Raw genomic sequence first — 23196 nt, forward strand, 5'->3', positions numbered from 1 at the left:
AAAAATTATAAATATTGAAGCATTCACATTTTTATAACATATAGAATCTTTCTTTGAATTATATGCTTTACATTAATGCCTTTACTTACTAATTAAACTTCTTTAAAATTACATTTTGTCAAATGAACCTCACTTCTATGGCTATCTAGTAATGTTGTTTGGTTTGGTTCTTTATTTTGGTATTTCTGACTCTTATAATTTAAAATCTTTTATTAAAACATTTAGACCAGGTGTGGTGATTCATGCCTTTAATCCCAGCATTTGGAGATGCTGAGGTGGGAAGATCGCTTGAGGCAAGGTATTTGAGACCAGCCTGAGCCACATAGTGAGACCCTGTTTTTACAAAAGATAAAAAAATTAGCCAGGCCTGGCAGTCCTAGCTTCTCAGGAGGGTGAGGTAGGAGGATAGCTAGAGCTTGGGAGTTTGATGTTGTAGTGAGCTATGATCACACCACTACACTCAAGTCTGGGCAACAGAGTGAGACCCTGCCTCAAAAGAAAAAAAAAAAATAAATAAAGCTTAGACTGCATTTTGGCTGTATCTTATTTATTTATTTATTTATCACTACAAACTGCCCTACCTTTGGGAATTTACACTTGATCTTAGCCAAAAGGCTGAGAAGCGATCGCTTTGGGAATTTAAGAGCAGAACTGTACACAAATATATACTAGGTTTTACAAGGTAATAACAGAATCTAGACCCTTTGTTTCTCAGGTGGCTGCTTCATTAAGTAAAATAACTTTCTTCTGTCTAGAGAGCCCACGTTTCTGTGTGTGTTCTTGTGCCTATTTGTGTGTAGGTTTGTGTGCATGTGAGTGGAATATAACTCGCTAGCTCTTTGTCACCATAGTTCCAAGCCTAAATATACAAACATGATCTGGGATGCTGGCATCCCTGTGAAAGTGATGCTGAAATGTCCATATAAATATTGTGACAAGACATTTCCTTGAACCTTCGTTTAACCTTTACCAGAGATGAACCAAGCAAAGAAGGGACGACTTGGTAGATAACAGGCTAGAGGAGCTCATCTTCCTTAGTGAGAATTCTCCACAGCTGAGGACAATATGGCTACTCACATTATAGGGCTTCCCCCTCAGGTCTACTATGCAGTAACTCAACACTTTAAGAGAGGGAGAGGGAGAGAGCAAGAGGGAGATTTTGTTTTTAAATAATAGCTAACATTTATTGATTACCTATTATATGCCAAGCCTCTTGTTCTCTTTATCTCCTGTATAAACTGTGTGAGATACATACTATTATCTTCATGCTACAAATGAGAAAACTAAGGCTTAGAGAGTTTATGACTTGCCCAAAGTAACATGAAGTTTTGGAGCTAGTCTTGAACCTAAGTTTATCAACTCTAAAACCATACTTTCATATTATGATGTTGCAAAAAACCCCTAAGAAACCAAACCACCATTCCAGCCTATTGTTATGAAATCAGGAACCAGGTACCTGACACATCGTAATTACCAGTCCTTTCCTTTTTAAGAGTTTCTAAGAAATTTTCTTTCTGAGAAATTCTGTCTGAGAATTGAGTGTCTTGCACATTTGTCTAATTTAACTGTAAAGCTTTATGAAATGGCTCAGTCTTCTTCATACATCAGTCACTGATATATAAGTATTCATAACTTGATGGAAAGGCCTGCTATTGGTGGTTTAGGACAGATGGACGGTCCTGTCAGAGGAGAAAATTGTAAATGTCACACCCTTGGTATTTCATCGCCTTGGATTTCTGGCTTTCCCAGTGAGTGCTGCCATAGTGTGGGATGTTATTTTCCTCACTTCTTGTTCTTTGTTTTTGTTTTCTCCTCAGATCTAGATACTGATGACGATTTAAATAGCGACGATTATGAATATGAAGATGAAGCCAAACTTGTTATATTCCCAGATCACTATGAAATAGCACTACCAAATATTGAGGAGTTACCAGCCCTGGTCAGTGAGTGTGCACGGCTGCTAGCTAGATGCGCGTGACTCTGTGTCAGGTGTGTGTGTGCGTGTGTGGTGTGTGTGTGCGGGGGTGGGGTGGGGTGGGAAAAGCGGGTTGAATGAAAGAAGAGGATGAGAATGAGCACGAATATGCACATACCTCTTCTCTTCTGTGACAGGGGTCTTGCAGGCTTACATTTCAGTAGTGCTGGGCCTTTTACTGTCTCTTACTTCAAGTGCTGGTAGGGCTTTGTTGCTCATTAGGCTGGTCTCTTCCAGGTTGGGCTGGCTTCTTGCCTCCTAAATCACAGTCTGTTCCTTAGATTTTCAAACTCTGCACCCCAGATCTACAGGGACTGCTGGAGAAGGACTTTTCTGATCAGAGGGGTGACAGTCTTTTTATCATGTTTATTATGTTGGCCTTCCATGTAACATTTTGTTTGGAAAAAAATAGAAGTGTTCCACTGCTGAAACAATAGCGACGCAGTTACAAAAAGAAGCAGGCATTTACAAACTACAGGTCTTGGGAGCTCTGGGATTAAGTGAACCTTCTTTTCAGTTTTACTCCCTATGTGAACCAAGACTACTTTCTAGGTTTTAGATATTTTGAACTGTGAGCTTCCCCTTTCCTCTTCCCTTCTCTTTTCTTCCTTTTCCTTTCTTTCTAATCCAGTTTGGTGGATGGACCTTAATTTTCTTGAATGACTTGAAGCGGGAGCTGCTGGTGGTGATATAGGGAATCCAGGTTTTGTTTTCCTTTCATTCTCGCATGCTGGAAGTGGGCACAGAGTTCCCGTGGGGACCCTAACTGTTTTTCCTACCCTTTGCTCATTTCCTGTATTGCCTGTACCACTTTGTCCTCTTTCCCTTTTTTTTTTTTTATTTCTTTTTTCTTTTTTGAGATGGAGTCTCTCTCTGTCGCCCAGGCTGGAGTGCAGTGGCGCGATCTCGGCTCACTGCAAGCTCCGCCTCCCGGGTTCACGCCATTCTCCTGCCTCAACCTCCCGGGTAGCTGGGACTACGGGCGCCCTCACGCCCGGCTAATTTTTTGTATTTTTAGTAGAGACGGGATTTCACCGTGTTAGCCAGGATGGGCTCGATTTCCTGACCTCGTGATCCGCCCGTCTCGGCCTCCCAAAGTGCTGGGATTATAGGCGTGAGCCACCGCGCCCGGCCTGGTCTCCCATTTCTTTTCCTCTTTCCACTCTGTGCACGCCTTGACTTCCCAGAGCCTGGCCACAGATCGCAGTGGGGTCAGGGAGGGTTGAGTTTAGACATGCCTGTTCATTTTTTCCCTCCTGAAACCATGCCAGAACCAAAGCCAGCTCTTAAGGTCCCAGAGTCTTCTGGACGTTGCATGACTCTCTCTGTGGCCATCTGCTCACTTGTCCCTGCCAAGAGGGGACATTTGTGCTTGGGGTTTCCATGTCACTAGGGACTAGGTTTCCACCTTTCATTCTCTTTTGCCCCAATCTACTTTATATCTAAGACCATAGAAATGAGAATTTCGTGTATATTTAATATTGTGCCTCTTCTTTTAATGCTAAGTGCACAGTGTTCAGTAGGGCACACGGAATTAAATTACCTTTGCTTTCTCCAATTCCATGTTGACTCATGTGGCTGTTTCCAAGGATAAAATATATTAGTGGACAAAATGGCCTTACCTCATCCCATTACCTGAAATTGTATACTAATGCTTATATTTCTGTAATACTGAGAGTTCTTACTGTCTTGTTTAATATAACTCTTATTTCTGCTGTCAGAAGAGAAGAAACATTGTGAATAAATGTTATGATAAATTATTTTGCTTTCAGTCCCTCATGAATAAGTCTTTATGTTAAAAAAATTAATAAAAAAGCCTTTTCAAATTATACTTGGAGTATAATTTGAAGTGTGAATACTCTTATTTAAAATAAGACAAGTGCCATAGAAATCTGAATCCAACAAGATATAATTTTTAATATAGAGTCTTTTAGTATTAAGAAATACATTATGAATGAAAAAAGAAGACAGAATTATTTGGAAGATGAGGGTGGGGAGATTAAAGGAAAAGCCTGGACTTATCTGATGGTAACTGATAGGATTTATCTCCATAGAAGATGCCAGTTACTATATTTTCTTTTCATGTTTTTGCTATATTTTTGGTGTTTGACAATTCTCTTTTTAAACTGTTAAATAACAAAAATCATTGAGCTCAAAACGTCGAACCAGGTGATTCTTCCTTCACCTTTTGAGTGTCTTAGCACAGAAGAATTTCAGTTTCAGAGAGTGACTCTATAGGTTCTACCAGAAAGTTAAAGCACCTCTGGGTGATGCTGGGTTCACAGAGACATAGCACTGTGAGCTCAGCAGGGGTCTTAGAGCTTGAAATCCAATGCCTTCATTTTTGACAGCAGGAATTGGAGCAGTGGTGTGCTTGTAAATGTTTAACAACAGGCTCCCTAGGAAAAAAAAAGCCCTGTTTTGTAGTGTCTGCTGATTCCATGGTGTAAATACTGCCACCATGACTGATTTCAGGCTGTCAAGTGACATCACTGAATGGGGTGTTGCTTTCCAGTGGTAGTAGCAGACCATGATACAGAATTTCCAGCATTCCACTGATGTGAATGTAAATAAAACCTCAAGGGCACATAGATAATAATGAGATACAGTAAAACAATTAGGAAGTGAAGAATTTTTGATTATATGTCACCTTTTGAAAACATTTTATTTAGTTGTAAGTTTATATGATTTAATATTTTATAATGGCTGTGTTTAGCAACCATCTTGCTGAATTTCTTAAAATTTAAAGCTGGACTCTTATGAGCCAGTTTGAGACAGTTCCAGTGCAGAACTGAACTGGAAGCTTACGATGGCTTGGGATGGAGCCAGGACTAGTACCAAGGTCTTTTCGCATCACTTCAGATAACATATCCAGGGAAAAATAGTTCACAGTGTGATTACAGGATGATGGATCCTGACCTTCAGCTGTCACCCATAAAAAGGGCCTTAAGGTGATTTTGGATGATATTCTGAAAACCTTGGATCAGTGTTTAATAGGCCCAGAAGTCTAAGGACGTTTTGTTGGTTGTCACCCAGAAAGATATTCAAGGATAAAGGAGAAGATTCTATTTGAGTTTTGTTCAGAGTCATAGTGCACTGCAAACCAGAATGGTTATAAAAGATCTAGTAGGGGTGGAGACAGTCCTAAGGAGGACACAGACTTGATTTGGGTAGTTGATGAAACAAACAAGGAGGTTATAATAGGTCAGACTCAAAAGATTAGGAGGCTACACAACAGCCTCCTTACTGTGGTCTTTCTTCCACGCCTGCCCTCTTCCCTGCACAGCAGCCAGTGTGATCTGCTGTGAAAATTAGATCCTATCCTTCTCCAGCTTAAAACTCTCAACACTACTGACCAATGACACTGGGCTACTCACAGTCAGGAACAAGGAAGAAGTCCTGGCCAGAAGTGCTAAGTGGCGTGTCCCAAGCCCATAAAGCCTGGAGGGGGCTTGTGGTGAACCCAGCTCTATTTTCTATGGGCATTTCTGGATGGTGATAGGGGATGAGTTTTCAAAATGGAAAAAAACAAACTAATTATACAACAGTATTTGTAATGGGAGATAAATGGAAGGATCTCTTTTGAAAGGCTTAACTATATTTATTAAGTCCTGATCTCTAATGGATCATAAGTTTGTTGAGGCCGGGGACCTCCTCCTTGTTCCTGACTGTGAGTAGCTCAGTGTCATCAATCAGCAGTGGTCAGTATAACCTATAAGAGTTTTAAGCTGGAGAAGGATAGGATATAATTTTCACAGCAGATCACTCTGGCTGCTGTGCCAAGAAGAGGGGCAGCGCTAGAGGGAAGACCACGGTAAGGAGGCTGTTGTGTAGTGTGGGGGAACCATGATGGTGGCTAGGACCAGGAGGGATGGAGTTGGAGTGGACACGAGGCCGATTCCTACATCACAGGGCTGCTAGGAATTGCCTGTGGGGGTGAAATGGCAGCTGAGGGAACTTACTCCATTGTTTCTTGTTCCTTCCTTGGTTCTAGGGTCAGAAGCCAGGACCCAGACACATGGGAAACTGTGACTCAGGGGAAAACGATCAGCTCATTATGCAGGATATTAGTGATGTAGATTACAAATTTTGCTGTTTATTTATTTTTTACAATTTAGTGGCATTTATTATATTAGAGTTGGGCATCCATCACCACTGTCTAATTTTAGAAGATTTCTCTTGCCCCACTAAAAAACCCATACCCCTTAGCCATCATCCTCCAACCCTTCCTCCATGCTGAGCCTGTGGCACTCACTAATCTACTTTCTAGCTCTATAGATTTGTCTACTGTGGACATTTCACATAAATGGAGTCATGTAATATGTTGCTATTTGTGACTGGCTTTTTCACTTAGAATATATTTTCAAAGTTTATTTATATTGTAGCATGTATCAATATTTCATTCCTTTTTATTGGCAAATAAATTTCCATTGTATGTAATACAACATTTTATTTTACATTATATTTGTTATATCCATAGGCATTTGGGTTGTTCCCATTATTTTTATTTTTTATTAAAAAAATTTTTTTTGAGACAGGGTTTCTGTCCTGTTGCCCAGGTTGTGTGCAATGGTGCGTTCTCAGCTCACTACAGCCTCCGCCTCCCAGGCTCAAGCAATCCTCCTGCCTCAGCTTCCTGAGTAGCTGGGACTACAGGAGCATGCCACCACGCCTGGCTAATTTTTGTATTTTTGGTAGAGATAGGGTTTCACCATGTTAGCCAGGCTGGTCTCGAACTCCTGACCTCAAGTTATCTGCTGGTCTCAGCCTCCCAAAGTGCTGGGATTACAGGTGTGAGCCACTGTGCCCAGCCCCATTTTTTTTGACTAATATAAATAATGCTGTTATGAACAATTGTGTATACGTTTTTGTGTGGACACATATTTTCATTTCTCTTGGGTATATACCTATGGTAGAATGGCTGGGTGATACGATAACTGTGTTTAACCATTTGATGAATTACTGAACTGTTTTCCGAAGCGGCTGTACCAGTTTGCTTTGCAACCAGAATATAAGTTCTTAAAAGACAGCTAGAAACAGCTTATAGCATTAAGCCAACAGCACATTGGGTCATAGGCATATGGCCAGAATTAATCGGGTAGGGAGAGGGCAGAGTCTGTTTTCCTCCTCCCCTGTGGTCAGTTGGTGCTGAGCAGGACATCACAGATTTGCTCATGATGTGGACTAATCTGGCACAGAGACACCCAGGCATGTCCCTGTCCAGGGTCACATTTGCACCAGATTAAGAAATGGAGCCATGCTGCTTACATTCCATTCAAGTGCCCTTGACCACATGCCATTGTGTGATGAGTTGAGGATATTGGATATCTGAGTGTACATTTGTTATGAGGAAAACACACCACTTGGGTAAATCCTGGGCATTCCTGTATCTAATTTCACCCTTGCAAATTGTTCACCTCCTACTTTTCACCCTGCTTGCTAAGTGGTAGGAATTGTTAAATCTGACCTCTAAGCTTGGGCTTAGAAAATGAATTTAGTTTCTTGCTATCTGTGCCATTGTCAATACTACAAACACTAGGCCAGGGATAAAACCTAGCTCGATCCAGGGGAAGTGCAGGAAGACAGGATCTCTCTCTTGTGACACTTGTGCTGTTTGCATTTCTTCAGTTTTAAAAATCACATTGCAGTGAATTTGCTATTCACTAGCAAGTTGTTATTTTCTCAAACTGTTTTTATATATTACATCTGGGTTTGTCTTATAGGTAACAATTGCTTGTGATGCAGTTCTCAGCTCAAAATCTCCATACAGAAAGCAGGACCCAGACACGTGGGAAAATGAATTGCCAGTATCTAAATATGCCAACAACCTCACCCAACTGGACAATGGCGTCAGGATTCCTCCAAGGTGAGAGTCAAATAGCAGAATGGAACTTTACTCCCTAAAACTGGCCAAACAAATAGTTGTTTTCTACCTCTTTTTTGAATTGGCAGTTATATTTTTTCTTACCAGATGCCTTTTATTAAAAGTAAATATAAAACTTTTCTCTAAAATTGTCTGTAGCTTTGTAGTAGATGCTGAATATGCCCAGTCCATACCCCTAAGCCCTTCCCTGCCCTGAAGCTGCCAGTTGCAAGCACTTGCAACCCTTTGCTTGAGAGCTTTTTCTGCTTGCTGAAGTCAGTTAGGCCGGTGCATGGGACAGTCAGAAACACCAGAGTGAAGCTCCCTCCCTCCTCCTGGAGCAGCCCTAAACCAGCGACTGTGGCATGGGTGGATTCATACCCCAGTTTTCTGCCCCTCCAGGTGGGATATCTGTCTCTTGCAGTTCCCCACGTGGCCTGAGCCCCAGTCACCCACAGTATACATTTGCTCACTGACATATCCTGTAGCAGCTTCCTACCCTTGCTTGTCTCTCTTCCCCACTTCCCTGGGATCACCTCCCGGAGAAGCCATTTACCTTCACTTTTTTGTCTCAGAGTCTCGTTTTAGGGCAATCCAACTTACAAGTCTTTGGTTTTAACATTTTGGCTGGAATACTCTTTGGGCTCCATTCGTATCTCCTCTTATTAGGTGACGGTGTGTTTAGAGAGACAGGTATTGGTGGATAGGCAGATTGATTAGGAACGTGTCTGATTTGGTTGAATCCTGACAATTGCATGGCATTCGCCTTCTGTGTGGTCTTTGGAAACGAGAGTTACTTCTGGATCTCCGTTTCTCCGTTTGTAAAAATAGAGATGGTAATACTGATGCTGAAAGGTGTTTGTTAGAATTAAATGATGAGACTTCTGTAAGGTGCTTGGCATTATAGTTGACATTTAGCTTTTAGTCAAGTTTGTCTCCTTTCCAATTAATTTAGATTTGCATTGTAGTCGGATTTGTATAAACTAGCTTTACCGTATGTGATTAATGCTTTAGAACTTTAGACATTTATACACACAGGATCCTTAATATTTTAAACTTGTTCAAGCTCCACGGTCCCTCATGGAGGAATTTTAAGGAAATGAGCTCCTCTCCTAGCCTGAAGTTTTGTGTCAGTTTTCGAAACTAAAAAAAGGCCACTCGGAGATGCTGGGAGGGGCTAATCCACATCTGGGAGGCAGGCAGGGTGCTGAGTGATCCTGCTACTCTGGGAGAGGAACAATAATTTTTTTTTTTTTCTTTTTTTTTGAGACAGAGTCTTGCTCTGTCACCCAGGCTGGAGTGCACTGGCGCGATCTTGGCCCACTGCAACATCCGCCTCTCAGGTTCAAGCAGTTCTCCTTACCTCAGCCTCCTGAGTAGCTGGAATTACAGGTGCCCACCACCATACCTGGCTAATTTTTATATTTTTAATAGAGACGGAGTTTCGCCATGTTATCCAGGCTGGTCTCGAATTCCTGACCTCAGGTGATCCGCCTGCCTCGGCCTCCCAAAGTGCTGGGGTTACAGGTGTGAACCACCACGCCTGGCCAACAATGTCTTGAGGGGAGAAAATGGGGAAGCACCAGTCTCTGTTACTTCACTGAGCCTTTGTTGTGACCTGCCTACCTGAAACCATCTGTTTTCTTAGAAGTTAATTTTTAAAATTATGCTCTGGCTGTTCTGACTACTCTCCAATGGCTTTCTAGTGGTTGGAAGTGTGCCAGATGCGACCTGCGAGAAAACCTCTGGTTGAATCTGACTGACGGCTCTGTCCTATGTGGAAAGTGGTTCTTTGACAGCTCTGGGGGCAATGGGCATGCGCTGGAGCATTACAGAGACATGGGCTACCCACTAGCCGTGAAACTGGGAACCATCACTCCTGATGGGGCAGGTGAGTGCGCCTTTACAGACTTTGGGAACATGCAGTGGCTTCCTCTTAGATTTAACCAGTCCCTGAATCCAGGTGGTTGGAAGGTGTAGGCTCTGGATGCAGACAGCCCAGGTTTGAATCCTAATTCTGCCTCTTATTAGTTTTGAAGTCTTGGGCAAGTTTTCTAATCCCCCTAAGCTTTAGAGTGCTCATCTTGAGGATAATGATAATGGTACCTCTTTCCTATGTTTGTTAGTGTGCTTAAAGCATTTAGCTCAGTGCATGCCATAAGGTCCTAATACAAATTGCTGCTGTTGTTATTTTCCTTCTGTGTATCTCTTGGCTGAGAGGACAGAGCAGGAAACAGGATTTGTGAAGTGAGTGTGAATAATCAAGTCTACTGTTAGAACAGCAGGAGGAAGCCCTGGAATCCATTACAGGGATTAAGTATCATTTTAGAAACAAATGGATTAATTATGGAGAATATGAGTTTCAAAGGATACCGTGTGTTAAAAGAGTCCCTGAAATCACCTGGCAGTGATGGTGTTCACGTTCTCCAGGGGATTAGAATTGTTTCCTTCTCGCACTGTCAGCTTCAGAGTTGGTTCTGTTTCTTTTTGTCCTCACATGGTGTGCTTTGAAACATTAGCTTTTGGCCATGTTTGTACAGTTAATACCTTCTACCATTTTGTGAGGGAAAAAGACAATAATATCAGGATCAGTAATGAGAAACTTAAATATTGAGCAGTGGCTATAAAAACCCATCATCTAATCATCACTGGAAACATTTATTAAGCACACATCTGAACTGATACCCAGCTGGTCTTCTCCATTTTCCCAGGCTTTATTTAGTCTCTGTTTCTTCTTTGCTGTAAGGTAAGATGTTTTTAGGAGAACTGTAAAAACACATCTTTTCTCTTTTCTCTTTTTTCTGTTATTTTTCAATGATGGAATTAGCCCGCCTCAGAGTTAATTGCCCAAGATCTTTTCGCTAAATAAGGGGACACTTTTCACCAATCATTGTTTTTTCATTGAACTGGTATAGTTTTTCATTTGATATATAATTGGGGACTGGCAGTTAGGTCGTGTCAGGATTCTTTGGTTTCACATTTTAGAGAATTTTCCTGCTTTCAAGTTTTGTGGAATTATTTTAACTCATTAGAGACAAGTAGCTGAGAAACCCTAGATACTGGTACCAAAGATTTGCCCCCAAAGTGAGTAAAGATACACACAACCCAGGTCTTATCCTAAATCTTCCGGATTGAAAGAGGAAATTGAGGACCTGCGTTTGGATTGAGGGTTACAGCCTGGTGTTTACAGGTGATTGTTATTCAATGAGTGGGTGTTGAATGACTTTTCTCTATGCCCTTCTCCTTATCCTTTTAGGGGATTATAGAAAGAAAGATTTGCAATGTAGGAATTCTGTCGGATAAAGTTGCAAGGGGAGAATAATTCAGATTTTCTGACTTTCTATGCTGTCTTGTGTAGTTCCTTTATAGGACCAGTTATTAGAAATTCAGTTCTCAGAAGAGCCTGTTCAACACTATAACTGTTCGTGTATGCAGCTTAGTTCTTCTAACTTTGCAGTTTGAAAGCAAGTCTATGTCTTACTCATCTTTGGGTTCTATACAAAATCTTACACATCTTACGCACAAATACTTTTGTTAAATGAACCAACTGGCATATAAGCATTTGAATACAGTCATGCGTCAGTTAAGGATGGTGATATGTTCTGAGAATGCACCATTAGGTGATTTCCTTGTTGTGTGAACATCGCAGAGTATACTTGGACAAACTTAGATGGCATAGCCTCCTTCACAACCAAGCTATATGATGTGACCTGTTGCTCCTCAGCTACAAACCTATACAGCATGGTACTGTACTGACTGCTGTGGTAACACAATGGTAAGTATTTGTGTATCTGGACATATCTGAACATAGAGAAGATGCAGCAATAATATGGTATAAAAGATAGAAAATGGTCACCTGTATAGGGCACTTACCATGAATGGAACATGCAGGGCTGGGGGTTGCTCTGGGTGAGTCAGTGAGTGAGTGGAGAGTGAGTGTGAAGGCCTCGGACTTTAGTGTTCACTACTGCAGACTATAAACACCATACACTTGGCTACACTAAATTTATGAAAACGTCATCCTTTTCAATAATAAATTAACCTCTTACTGTAATGTTTTTACTTTATGAACTTAATTTTTTTAACTTTTGGACATTTTTGTAGTAACACTTAGCTTAAAACACAAATACATTATACAGCTGTACAAATTTTTTGTTTTGATTTGTTTTCTGAGGCAGAGTCTCACTCTGTCACCCAGGCTGGAGTGCAGTGGCGTGATCTCAGCTCACTGCAACCTCCACCTCTTAGATTCAAGTGATTCTCCTGCCTCAGCCTCCTGAGTAGCTGGGATTACAGGCGCCCCCACCACGCCCAGCTAATTTTTGTATTTTTAGTAGAGACGGGGTTTCACCATGTTGGTCAGGCTGGTCTTGAACTCCTGACCTCAGGTGATCCACCCACTTTGGCTTTTCAAAGTGCTGAGATTACAGGTGTGAGCCACCATGCCCAGCCATTTTTTTTTTTAAATATCTTTATTCTATAAACTTTTTTCTATTTTTAACTTTTAGTTTTCAAACGTTTTTATTAAAAATTAAGACACAAACACACACGTTAGCCTAGGCTTACACAGGGTCAGTATCATCGGTATCACTGTCTTCCACCTCCACAGCTTGTCCCACTGGAAAGCCTTCTGGGGCAATAACATGCATGGTATGATAACAATGCCTTCTTCTGGAATGCCTTCTGAAGGACCTGCCCAAGGCTGTTGTACAGTTAATTTTTTTTCATATAGAAGCAGAAGGAATACTGTAAAATAACAATGAAAAGTATAGTATAGTAAACACATAATATGGTAACCTAGTCGTTTATTATTATTATCAAGTATTGTGTACTCTACATAAAACCGTATGTGCTATACTTATATGTGACTGGCAGTGTAGTAGGTTTGTTTACACCAGCATCACCACAAACATGGGAGTGATGTGTGTAATGCTGTAATGCTACAACATGATGGGTTATGACATCACTAGGTGACAGGAATTTTTCATCTCCATTAGAACCTTATGGGACCACTGCCATGTATGCAGTCCATTGTGTGACCAAAATGTTGTTATTCAGTGAGTGATTGTAATTAGATTCTATTTAAATGTATGCTAATCATAAAGGCAAGGATTAATTCTATTCTTTGTGTATCTTTAGCTTTCCAGAAGCTTTCTTTTCTAATGGGAAACTTATTTTAAAACTGCTAGAGTAAATCTAGTTTCTTTTCTTTCAGTTTTAAGAAAATTTTATATTTTCCTCTTGATTTTGAAACAAACAGATATTCAGTGTAACATATGTAGAAAACAGAGATAAAAGTTGAGATAAATCAATACAAACTACTAGTAATACCACCCTCTAGACTACTCAGTTAATAATTTAGGTATTTCATTTCAGTCTTTTCTCTTTTTTTAAAGGGTTAATCAATTCATACACACACACGTACACACACGCACCCATCTCACATTTTTACAAAAATTAGATCATACTGTATAAAGTTTTATTCCTTGTTTTTCTCCATTTGGCATTATGTTTTTCAATATTATTAAATATTCTTCAGTATTTTATGATGGTTTCATAAATCATTTCACTATTCTGTGAGTGGTTACAATCTTTTTTTCTATTCTGATGAACATCCTTGTATATATGCAAATCTTTGGGTGTTTGTGTAGTTATTTCTTTAGAATAAATTTCTATGACAAAAAGAGTTAAATCTTTAAAATTTTCAGTTACCAAGATTCTCTTTTAAACAGTTGTAACAATTTACATTCCCATCAACAGTGTATGACAGTACTCATTTTAACAAATCCTTGACAACTTTTTAATTAAGACTTAAAAAAATAACTTTGCTAATCTGGTGTCTTGTTTTAATTTGCGTTTCTGATGAGGCTGAATATTTTCCTTAGTATTCTTGGCCATTTGTAGTTCTTTTTTGTGAATTTCTTAGGCCAATTTTCTCATAGGTTTAGGTTTTTAAAAATTGTTTTTTAAGAACTCTTTGATTATTAAGAATATTAACCCATTATCTTCCACAGTTGTTGTTGTTTTTATGAAGAAGAAATAACTTTTAAGGTTTTTCTTGTCATATAATTGACAGTATTTGAATACATACTTCTATTTCAATCATAGAAAGTATAAAACATTGGCAACAGCAAGGCAGATTGTATTCACTGTGATAAGCATTGTGAATTCATTTAACTAAAATAATGTTAACTTTTTGAAAAAGATCAGGCTTTAATTCCTGCATATATTGTGCAGAGCTGGTTTTAATAAAAGTAATTATTTTCTGTCTAATTGTGATTTCATATTAGTTTATGGAATGCATATATTCTATTTTGGTTTCCTTTAAATCTGTTTAATAGATTGCTAGCTGTAACTTATTGTGTATTTAAAAGCTACTTAAATTAAAAAAAACATGCATAAAGTTTTCTTAAATGTCTAATGATGAGCCTTGTGGACATTGAGGCCTGGGGGTAGGGAGTCCCCTGTTCTGCGGGGCAGTCATCTCTCGGTGAAGTTTCCATTGCTGAGGGTCTGCTCTTCCACACTCACTGGGCTTACTCAGGCCAGTTCAACTCACAAGAGACGAAAGTCTCAAAGTCGGCATTTGTTTTTAAGTTCATAATGAGAGCCACAACTGCCGGTAAGTAGGATGTTTATGTCCGCTTGACCAGTACATTCCTTCCCTGTGGGGAGATGAATTATATTTAGAAGATTGCTTAGTGAACATGGAATCCAAGAAGGTTGTGGACTCAAATATTTAATGGTAGTGTGATCTGATCATCCTGATTTCCTTTCCCCCAATAAGGATATATTTGTCCAATGAGACCTCATCCTTGAAGTCTCAACCTAGATTTAGTTTTTCAAAGAAGCTCCGGTCCCTCAGTCTAGGCCAGAGTGGTGGCATGCGTAGTAAGAACGGGCCCCATGTGAAATTCTACTCTGGGTCCCCATGGGTACAGCAACAAACAAACCAAGAAGCAGATCACTACACAAACAAACAAAACACTTTCCTCTGTGGGAGGACACATTGTTTCGGCGAGGCAGGGATGAGGTTCTTGGTAGAAAGGGAGTAGGGCAGGGTGGAGGCAGGATAGGGTGTGTTTTTCTTCCATCATGGAAACCAGTTTACCCGAGAAGATGCTTTGGTGTCTTGGGTGATTGCAGGAGAGTCTTCCAGAGATGCCCAAGGCAGCTGTGAAATTGCCTATTCTATTGACTGTACCAGCTTCATAGCATCTCAAGCTGGTCTTTTTTCTTTGGTCATCTTTACCCCCTACCTGGGCATAAGTTCCCTTGAGTTTCTCCCAGCCCTAGGATTTGGAATCAGGGCATAGACTACTTCATTTTAGTTTTGGCCTGACCTGGGCCCCTCCTGTGTGCCTCTGTGGTACTTCCTGCTGCTCTGTCATGGTACTTTTCATAAGACCCTGCTAACAGTTTATTTAATGGTGGTCCCCTAGGACAGCAGGGCCTAAGGCCACATTTCTTGGGCACTGTTATATCTCTAGCATCTAGTAGTGTCCCTCACACATAGTAGGTGCTCAGCAAATATTATGGAACAAACAAATGGAGGAAGACACACCAACAAAATCTGCTTCTATTTGGGAGGCTGTGTTTTGAGGATTGTTTGGGCCCAGGAGTTTGAGACTAGCCGGCGCAGCATAGTGAGCCCCTGTCTCAAAAATTTAAAAAAAGGCAGAGAATATTGGCTCCTCTGATTTACCTTTTTTCTATTTTATTAACATCTTTTTTACTCTTACCTGTTTTCCTTTCCTGACTACAGTCTAGGTTTTGTCTGTCCTGGCGGTTCTCTCTTTCTTTTTCTTTTCTTTTCTTTTCTTTTTTTTTTTTTTGAGGCAGGATCTCACTCTGTTGCCCAGGCTGGAGAGCAGTGGTGCAATCATGGCTCACTGCAGCCTCAACTTCCTGGGCTCAAGTGAGCCTCCCAGCTCAGCCTCCCAAGTGCTGGGAGCACAGGTGCTTGCCACCACACTCCATACTCGGCTAATTTTTTTTTTCATTTTTTTGTAGAAATGGAGTCTTACTATGTTGCCCAGGCTGGCCTTGAACTCCTGGGCTCAAGTGATCCTCCTGCCTTAGCCTCCCAAAGTGCTGGGATTATAGATGTGAGCCACTGTGCCTAGCCCTGTTCTGTCTCTCTCTCTTGCTCTTTTTTTTTTTAATTGAGACAGAATCTCACTATGTTGCCCAGGCTGGTCTCGAGCTCCCAGGCTCAAGCTTTCCTCCTGCCTCGGCCTCTAAAAGTCCTAGGATTATAACCTATTCTCTCTTTAAAGATATCCTACATGCTGGCCTAATTTATTTTCTGTTTATTTTTCTTTCTTTCTTTTTTTTTCTTTGAGATGGAGTCTTGCTGTATAGTCCAGGCTGGAGTGCAGTGGTGTGATCTCGGCTCACTGCAACCTCTGCCTCCTGGGTTCAAGCAATTCTCCTGCCTCAGCCTCCCTAGTAACTGGGATTACAGGTGTGCGCCACTATGCCCGGCTAATTTTTGTATTTTTAGTAGAGACAGGATTTCACTATGTTGGCCAGGCTGGTCTCGAACTCTAGACCTCGTGATCCTCCCTCCTCTGCCTCCCAAAGTGCTGGGATTACATGCGTGAGCCACGGCGCCCAGCCTTGTGTTTATTTTTCTAGTGTCGCTGCTGGAGTTGTCTTGTTTTTCTCCTTTTCCTGTCTGTTGCAGATGGCTTAGAGGCACACAAATGTGAACTCCTGGTGGAGAGATGCAGTTTGGGTGGACAGATCTGCGCTGACTGAGGAGAACCTCTCTTCATTTTCTTCTCTCTGACTTGGTGTTTGACCAGGAGCTTTGCTTTTTCTCTCCACTTGTGAGAGAAGGGCACCAAAGCTGGCTTTCCTAGTTTTTGTTTTGTTTTGTTTTTGAGATGGAGTTTCGCTTTTGTTGCCCAGGCTGGAGTGCAGCGGTGCAATCTTGGCTCACAACAACCTCTGCCTCCCAGGTTCAAGTGATTCTCCTGCCTCAGCCTCCTGAGTAGCTGGGATTACAGGCATGTGCCACCACGCCAGGCTAATTTTGTATTTTTAGTAGAGACGGGGTTTCTGCATGTGGGTCAGGCTGGTCTCGAACTCCCGACCTCAGGTGATCCACCTGCCTTGGTCTCCTAAAGTGCTGGGATTACAAGCGTGAGCCACCGCGCCCAGCCTTCTGTAATTTTAACACAAGGACTTTTTGAGGTACATCCTTACCTCTCTCTCCCTTCTACTTTCCTGTAGGGTAATCTGGAGGGAGAATTTAGACTTCTGCCATTTTCTGGGGCCTAGGATAAGGGCATAAAAGTCACATGACTAAACCATGAGACCCTTCACACCAAACCAGCATTTCTTCTAAGACTATTTGAAATGTTAAACTTTAAACTTATGAGGACAGGGACTCTGCGTGTCTTATTTAACATTATATCCTCAGGGTATATATGTATTTGGTATTTAGTTAATATTTGCTGAATACCATGAATGAGTGAGTTAATCTTGGTGGTTGAACAAGGATGACCCACGCCAGGCATGCTAGTCCTAACAGCATAACCCTAATAGCATGCCATCCAATAGCATCATTTTAATCTCTGGGAATTACTTAGAACATTTTGATCTGGTTTCTTACAGATTCTCAATCTTGCTTCTGGTTCGTCTCTCTCTCTGTCTGTGCTCTCTGAGCTTTTCCTTAATTAATCTTTGAGCTTATGGCACATACTGCTTTCTAGCATGCTTGTCACAAATGGGATATTCTTGTTCTAAAAATTTTTTTAAATCTTTTTTCTTCCGCGGATTGCTGCCTCATGTTCTATGTGGTTTAGTTTGTCATTTAACTTGAAATGAAAGGATGACTGGTTTGCTTCTAAAATAAATGTAGTTACTCATGAAATGCTTCTTGGGCTATTCCTGGGAGGATCCCTCTGTGAACTCCCTAACCGTGGTTCTTGGCTTCCAGTGTTAGGCCAGGCTGGGGAGCGTGATGGATGATGCTTGTCGGGAGTTGCCTATTTACTACCGTAGTTTCTGTACTAAGACATGACTTTGCTAAGCTGAAGTTGGGAATAAAATGAGTTCCCCAGGGAAAAACATACAAGACAGCATTTTCAGCCACTGAGGCCACTGAAAACTTTTTTTCTCTGACTACATATTTACAAATTCTTCATGATTGCCAAGTTTGAAGATCACAGTTCATTTTCAGGTTTCTTGTATGTTACTCACTAAACCGTTTTTGTCTTGGGGATGAGAAATAACTATAGCATTTGACCAAATCATGTCACATCTTTGGAGCAGTTAATGGCTGGAGGTATGAAATATGATTTTCTCAATGTGGCAAGAGCCTAATGGGTTATGAACTGTGGAGGGCTGTGTGGTTTTCACTTATTTCAAAATCCTAGGCCAATGCCAGTGGTTTAATTCTGGCAGTTTTATTATTTTCTAATACAGCCCTGATCATTAGAGGCTTAAAGTCTTAAGTCTTCAAACTATCTCCCTAATTAATAACAACTAAAGTGCCAAAGGAGTGCCATTTTCACCTTCCAGCTAGTATTTGAGTGGAATTTTTTGGTCCCTTGTCATAGATTAAAAATACTGTTGATGTATTTGTTTCAAGTTATTAGTTCAAAGGTTTTTGTTTATTTTATTAATATTTAAACTTTTAGAAATTTTTCTTCTTAATTGGGCTGAGGTTTTGTCTTTTGTTTTGCTTTTGAGAACACTGAATTATATTTAAAAAATATAAATGAGGGTTGCTATCCACAGTTATAATGGGCCTCTGGGGGAAGAGGAATAGAAAAGACAGCTACACAATGTTTAACTGAGTAATAATAGAAAGACTGAATTTCTTTCGGGAGCAGGGAGTCTCTGTATATCTGAGTATGGGATAGAAGGTCACATAGCTTCTATGCATTACTTTTTTTTTCCCCCGGTGATGTTCCAAGGAGTAAGGAACTCCTTGGACATTCTGACATATACTGTCCCAAAGAGTGATATCTTCATATCCATTGTCCTTGTTATAGATTTTGTTTTTCAAATATAAGAGCGAAGAAATGGTGGGTTTTGAGTCTTCATTCCTTTTAAGGGCCTAGGTTGGTTCTTCACCGAGTCTATTGGTATCCTGTTCTGATATATATATTTTTTCTTTTTTTCCTTCTTTAGAAACATTCTTTTTTTTTTTCCTGTTTTTTAGAGACAGGGTCCTGCTCTGTCACCCAGGCTAGAGTACAGTGGCATTATCATAGCTTACTGTAGCCTCAAACTCCTGGCCTCAAGTGATCCTCCTGCCTTGGTCTCCCAGAGTGCTGGGTTACAGATGTGAGCCACTGCACCTGGCTGGTGTCCTGATATACCTTCATAAATATTCTGTTGTAGAGGGAAGATTGGGCCAGGAGTTAGACTACTTGGGTTCTAGGCCACCTGTGGGATTTAAGGCAAAAATCATTTAACCTTTATGAGCTTCTTTTCCTTATCTGCAAGATGGGCTTGAAAACGTCTGTTCTGTCCTCCTCACTGCACTGTGTGTGAGGATGGATAGGGCAGCGGATTGGATAGCTTTGGAAAACTAAACAGTCCTCCAACTTCACTGTGCACCTGAGGATCTCGTTAAAAATGCAGATTCTCATTCAGTCGGCCTGAGGCGGGGCTCAAGATTCTGCATTTCTTTTCTTTTCTTTTTTTTTTTGAGATGGAGTCTCGCTCTGTCGCCCAGGCTGGAGTACAGTGGCAGGATCTCGGCTCACTACAAGCTCCGCCTCCTGGGTTCACGTCATTCTCTTGCCTCAGCCTCCTGAGTAGCTGGGACTACAGGTGCCCGCCACCACACCCAGCTAATTTGTTGTATTTTTAGTAGAGACAGGGTTTCACTGTGTTAGCCAGGATCGCCTGGATCTCCTGATCTCGTGATCCGCCTGCCTCAGCCTTCCAAAGAAGATTCTGCATTTCTAATGAGTTCCCAGGTGAAGCTGCTGCTTTGAGTCCATACACCCCACTTTGAGAAGCCAGGTTCAGTCAAAAGCCTCGTGTTGTCAGGTGGGATATTATTGTCCCGAGGAAAGAGGCAGCCCACCTCAGCACAGAGCTTACCAGCACTAGCGTCTCTCAAATGGCCGGGATGTGGATCCCAGAGGCCCTGGGGCAGTGAGGCAGGGCAGGGATGGCTGGAGTCTTGAGTATCCCTGGAATACCAAACATATGGTCATTTTCTATGTGTGCTATGAGGTGGACCCGTTAGGGAAGCGCCACACAGTCTTCACAGATCTCTCGCTGGTTCTGTGAGATGTGGACTTGAAGATGGGAAAGAAGGGATGTGGGGGCAGGTGGGAGGTGGAGATGGTGAGGTGGTAGGTTTGAGAATATAGAGGGTTTCATGAGCAGAAATTCGTTGTCTCAGATGGAAGAAGCTGCCCTGAGGGCCTGTGTGTTCTCTCTGTTCTCCCGGAGATTCCCCCTGCCATGGCGGATGGCCGTCACCCCCTCTTCCTGTGCCCATGCCTCTTCCCGAGTTCAGAGTTATGCCACTGTGGTTTTAGTTAGAAAAATCAAGTGTCAGGCATTTATATTTGTATGCTTATTAGATACTGTTTTTTCTTTTCTTCTTTCTTTTCTTGTTTTAGAAAACTTAAAAAAAAAAAAAAACAACTTTCCAAAATGTCAAAAGAATGATATGTGTGTATATTTACAAAAAAATGCCTGTATTTATCATTTATCTTTGCCCTTGTTGAATGTTAGAAAGTTTTCGTTTTGTTCAGTGATAGCCCAAGCCTGGTGTACAGTAGGAGTTCAAAAAATATGTGTTGGATATTCAATGACTTGATTACTGATTGCAGTGCTTATTTTCTCTTCATCCGCTAGATGTTTATTCTTTTCAAGAAGAAGAACCTGTTTTGGATCCTCATTTGGCCAAGCACTTAGCGCATTTTGGAATTGATATGCTTCATATGCATGGGGTGAGGTCTCCTTTTGTTTCTGTTTCCACCTTACATGGGGTAGGGGTGGGGAGAGGGCGAGGGAACTGCTTGATTTATTTAATATATAATTCCTCTAACGTGGATCTTCATTTTATAGGTTTTAGCTTTTAATTGTTGCATTTACTTCTTGCACTTAATTAATAGATGTTTTCTTTTGATTGCCAGCTTAGATTTTTTTATGCTGTAATAAAAATGGCACCTCATCCAATACTCTTTTGGTTTAGTTGGAGTTTACTTGCAAAATTAGTCTCCTTTGATGGGCAGTTGTGTGAATCATTCTTTGTTCACGAAGCGCAGATGGTGTAGGGAGATGACCTTTAAAATTATCTGTGACCAACATCACTTTAATTAATTTCAGGAAGGGAAGCAAAGCTCCTAGGGGACAGAACGAATAAACCAACACATTACCATTGATAGAGAAGCTCTGCTTCATTTAATATTGTGTTTTCAAGTTGATGTCATGACTATATAATATTTTTCCCTTTAAGGAACTATTTAAATGTGCATTTTGTTTTAGCCCTTTCCTTCCAGGCTGCCTCCCTCTCTTCATGTTCCCATTCTGCTTCCTCTTTGTCACTCATTTCTACTTTTTTGTTTAGTTTTCTGTGCTCTTCTTTGCACCTCCGTCTTCTCTCACAGCGCTCTCAAGTCTCATGGTTTTAGTCCATATCCTCTCCAGCTGCCTGGCCTTTTTGTTTGCTGTGTTGCATTGAATATTCTCTTGAATTTAGTCTACTTGCTTCTTTTTTGATTCCTATTTGTTCTTCATCCTCCTCCTATCTCTTTCCCTTTCAGTCTTTCTCTCTTTAAAATCTTTTTTTTTTTTTTGAGATGGAGTTTCACTCTTGTTGCCCAGGCTGGAGTGCAGTGGCGTGACCTCAGCTCATTGAAACCTCTGCCGCCCGGGTTCAAGCAGTTCTTCTGCCTCAGCCTCCCGAGTAGCTGGGACTACAGGCATGCACCACCACATCTGGCTAATTTTTGTATTTTTAGTAGAGACAGGGTTTCGCTATGTTAGTCAGGTGGGTCTCGGACTCCTGACTTCGAGTGATCCGCCCACCTCGGCCTCCCAAAGTGCTGGGATTACAGCTGTGAACCACTGCGCCTGGCCTCTCTTTAAAATCTTTTTCATATGTATTTTAAAAATTGTGGTAAAATATATATAATATAAAAGCTACCATTTTAACTATTTTTAAGTGTGTAGTTCTCTGGCATTATGTACATTCACATTGTTGTACCACCATCACCATCTCTCAGTCTTGTTTATTTCTCTGTGTAATTGGGGGAAAAATGGCAGAAACATCCTATGCTATTAGAAATAATTAATGGGACATGACCTTTGAGTGGGAATCACATTTAAAGTTGTTTTTCTTCAATGACTTTGTCTCAGACAGAGAATGGGCTCCAGGACAATGACATCAAGCCGAGGGTCAGTGAGTGGGAAGTGATCCAGGAGTCGGGCACGAAGCTGAAGCCGATGTATGGTCCTGGCTACACGGGTCTGAAGAACTTGGGCAACAGCTGCTATCTCAGCTCTGTCATGCAGGCCATCTTCAGCATCCCAGAATTCCAGAGAGCGTAAGTGCCTTCCATGCAGACCAGGGCATGCAGCACTGCCCTGCCCCATCTAGGTGCAGTCCACTCAGTGTGTGCTGCGAAGCCCATCTTTATTGCTTCAGGACATTTTGCCACCTTTTCTCTGGCCTGTCTTCTACAGAGACTGGGTGAGAACATTTATCAAGTATTATGGGGATCAGGTGAGATAAGAAGAGCTTCCTGGCTGGGCGCAGTGGCTAATGCCTGTAATCCCAGCACTGTAATCCCAGCACTTTGGGAGACTGAGACGGGCAGATCATGAGTCCAGGAGTTCGAGACCAGCCTGACCAACATGGCAAAACCTGTAATACAAAAATCAGCCAGGGGTGGTGGCATGAACCTGTAATTCCAGCTACTCAGGAGGCTGAGGCAGGATCACTTGAACCCGGGAGGCAGAGGTTGCAGTGAGCTGAGATTGTGCCACTGCACTCCAGCCTGGGTGACAGCACGAGACTCTGTCTCAAAAAAAAAAGAAGAGCTTCATAAACTGAAAAGCACCATACAGGGGTTTGTTATTAATAATGGTTTCTGCTTTTTGACCATCACACTATATACCAAGAATATATTAATCATTAACCTTCACAGCAGATCTGCCAATTCCCTCCTACAGATGCACTAGGAGAGATCCAGTGATTGGTCTGGTTACTGTCTCTCTTGTGGTGGACTGGAATTTCCTCAAGGATTTAGGGCTTTCATTTTTTGCTACTCAAAGTGTGGTTCATAGGCTGGTGCTGCTCCTTGTACTGCTGGATGTGGGCCTGCAATGAGATAAGTTTGGAAATCGAGAGTGAGCGCTGGGAAATTGT

At 41.4% G+C, this 23196-nt stretch overlaps 1 protein-coding gene across 2 annotated transcripts in view; it reads left to right on the top strand.

Moving 5' to 3' along the window:
* USP13 (ubiquitin specific peptidase 13) overlaps positions 1-23196 on the top strand; it is a 148083-nt gene that overhangs the window by 46235 nt on the left and 78652 nt on the right. For both annotated transcript variants that reach the window (XR_013413406.1, NM_001265638.1), the window contains 5 exon segments: positions 1818-1939; positions 7699-7841; positions 9545-9729; positions 20679-20773; positions 22185-22372. Coding sequence is in view for 1 of the 2 variants with exons in the window: in NM_001265638.1 (NP_001252567.1) it covers positions 1818-1939; positions 7699-7841; positions 9545-9729; positions 20679-20773; positions 22185-22372 (733 nt within the window). In the remaining variant the exon portion in view is untranslated.

The sequence above is a fragment of the Macaca mulatta genome, chromosome 2, assembly GCF_049350105.2.
Source record: "Macaca mulatta isolate MMU2019108-1 chromosome 2, T2T-MMU8v2.0, whole genome shotgun sequence".
Lineage (NCBI taxonomy): Eukaryota > Metazoa > Chordata > Mammalia > Primates > Cercopithecidae > Macaca > Macaca mulatta.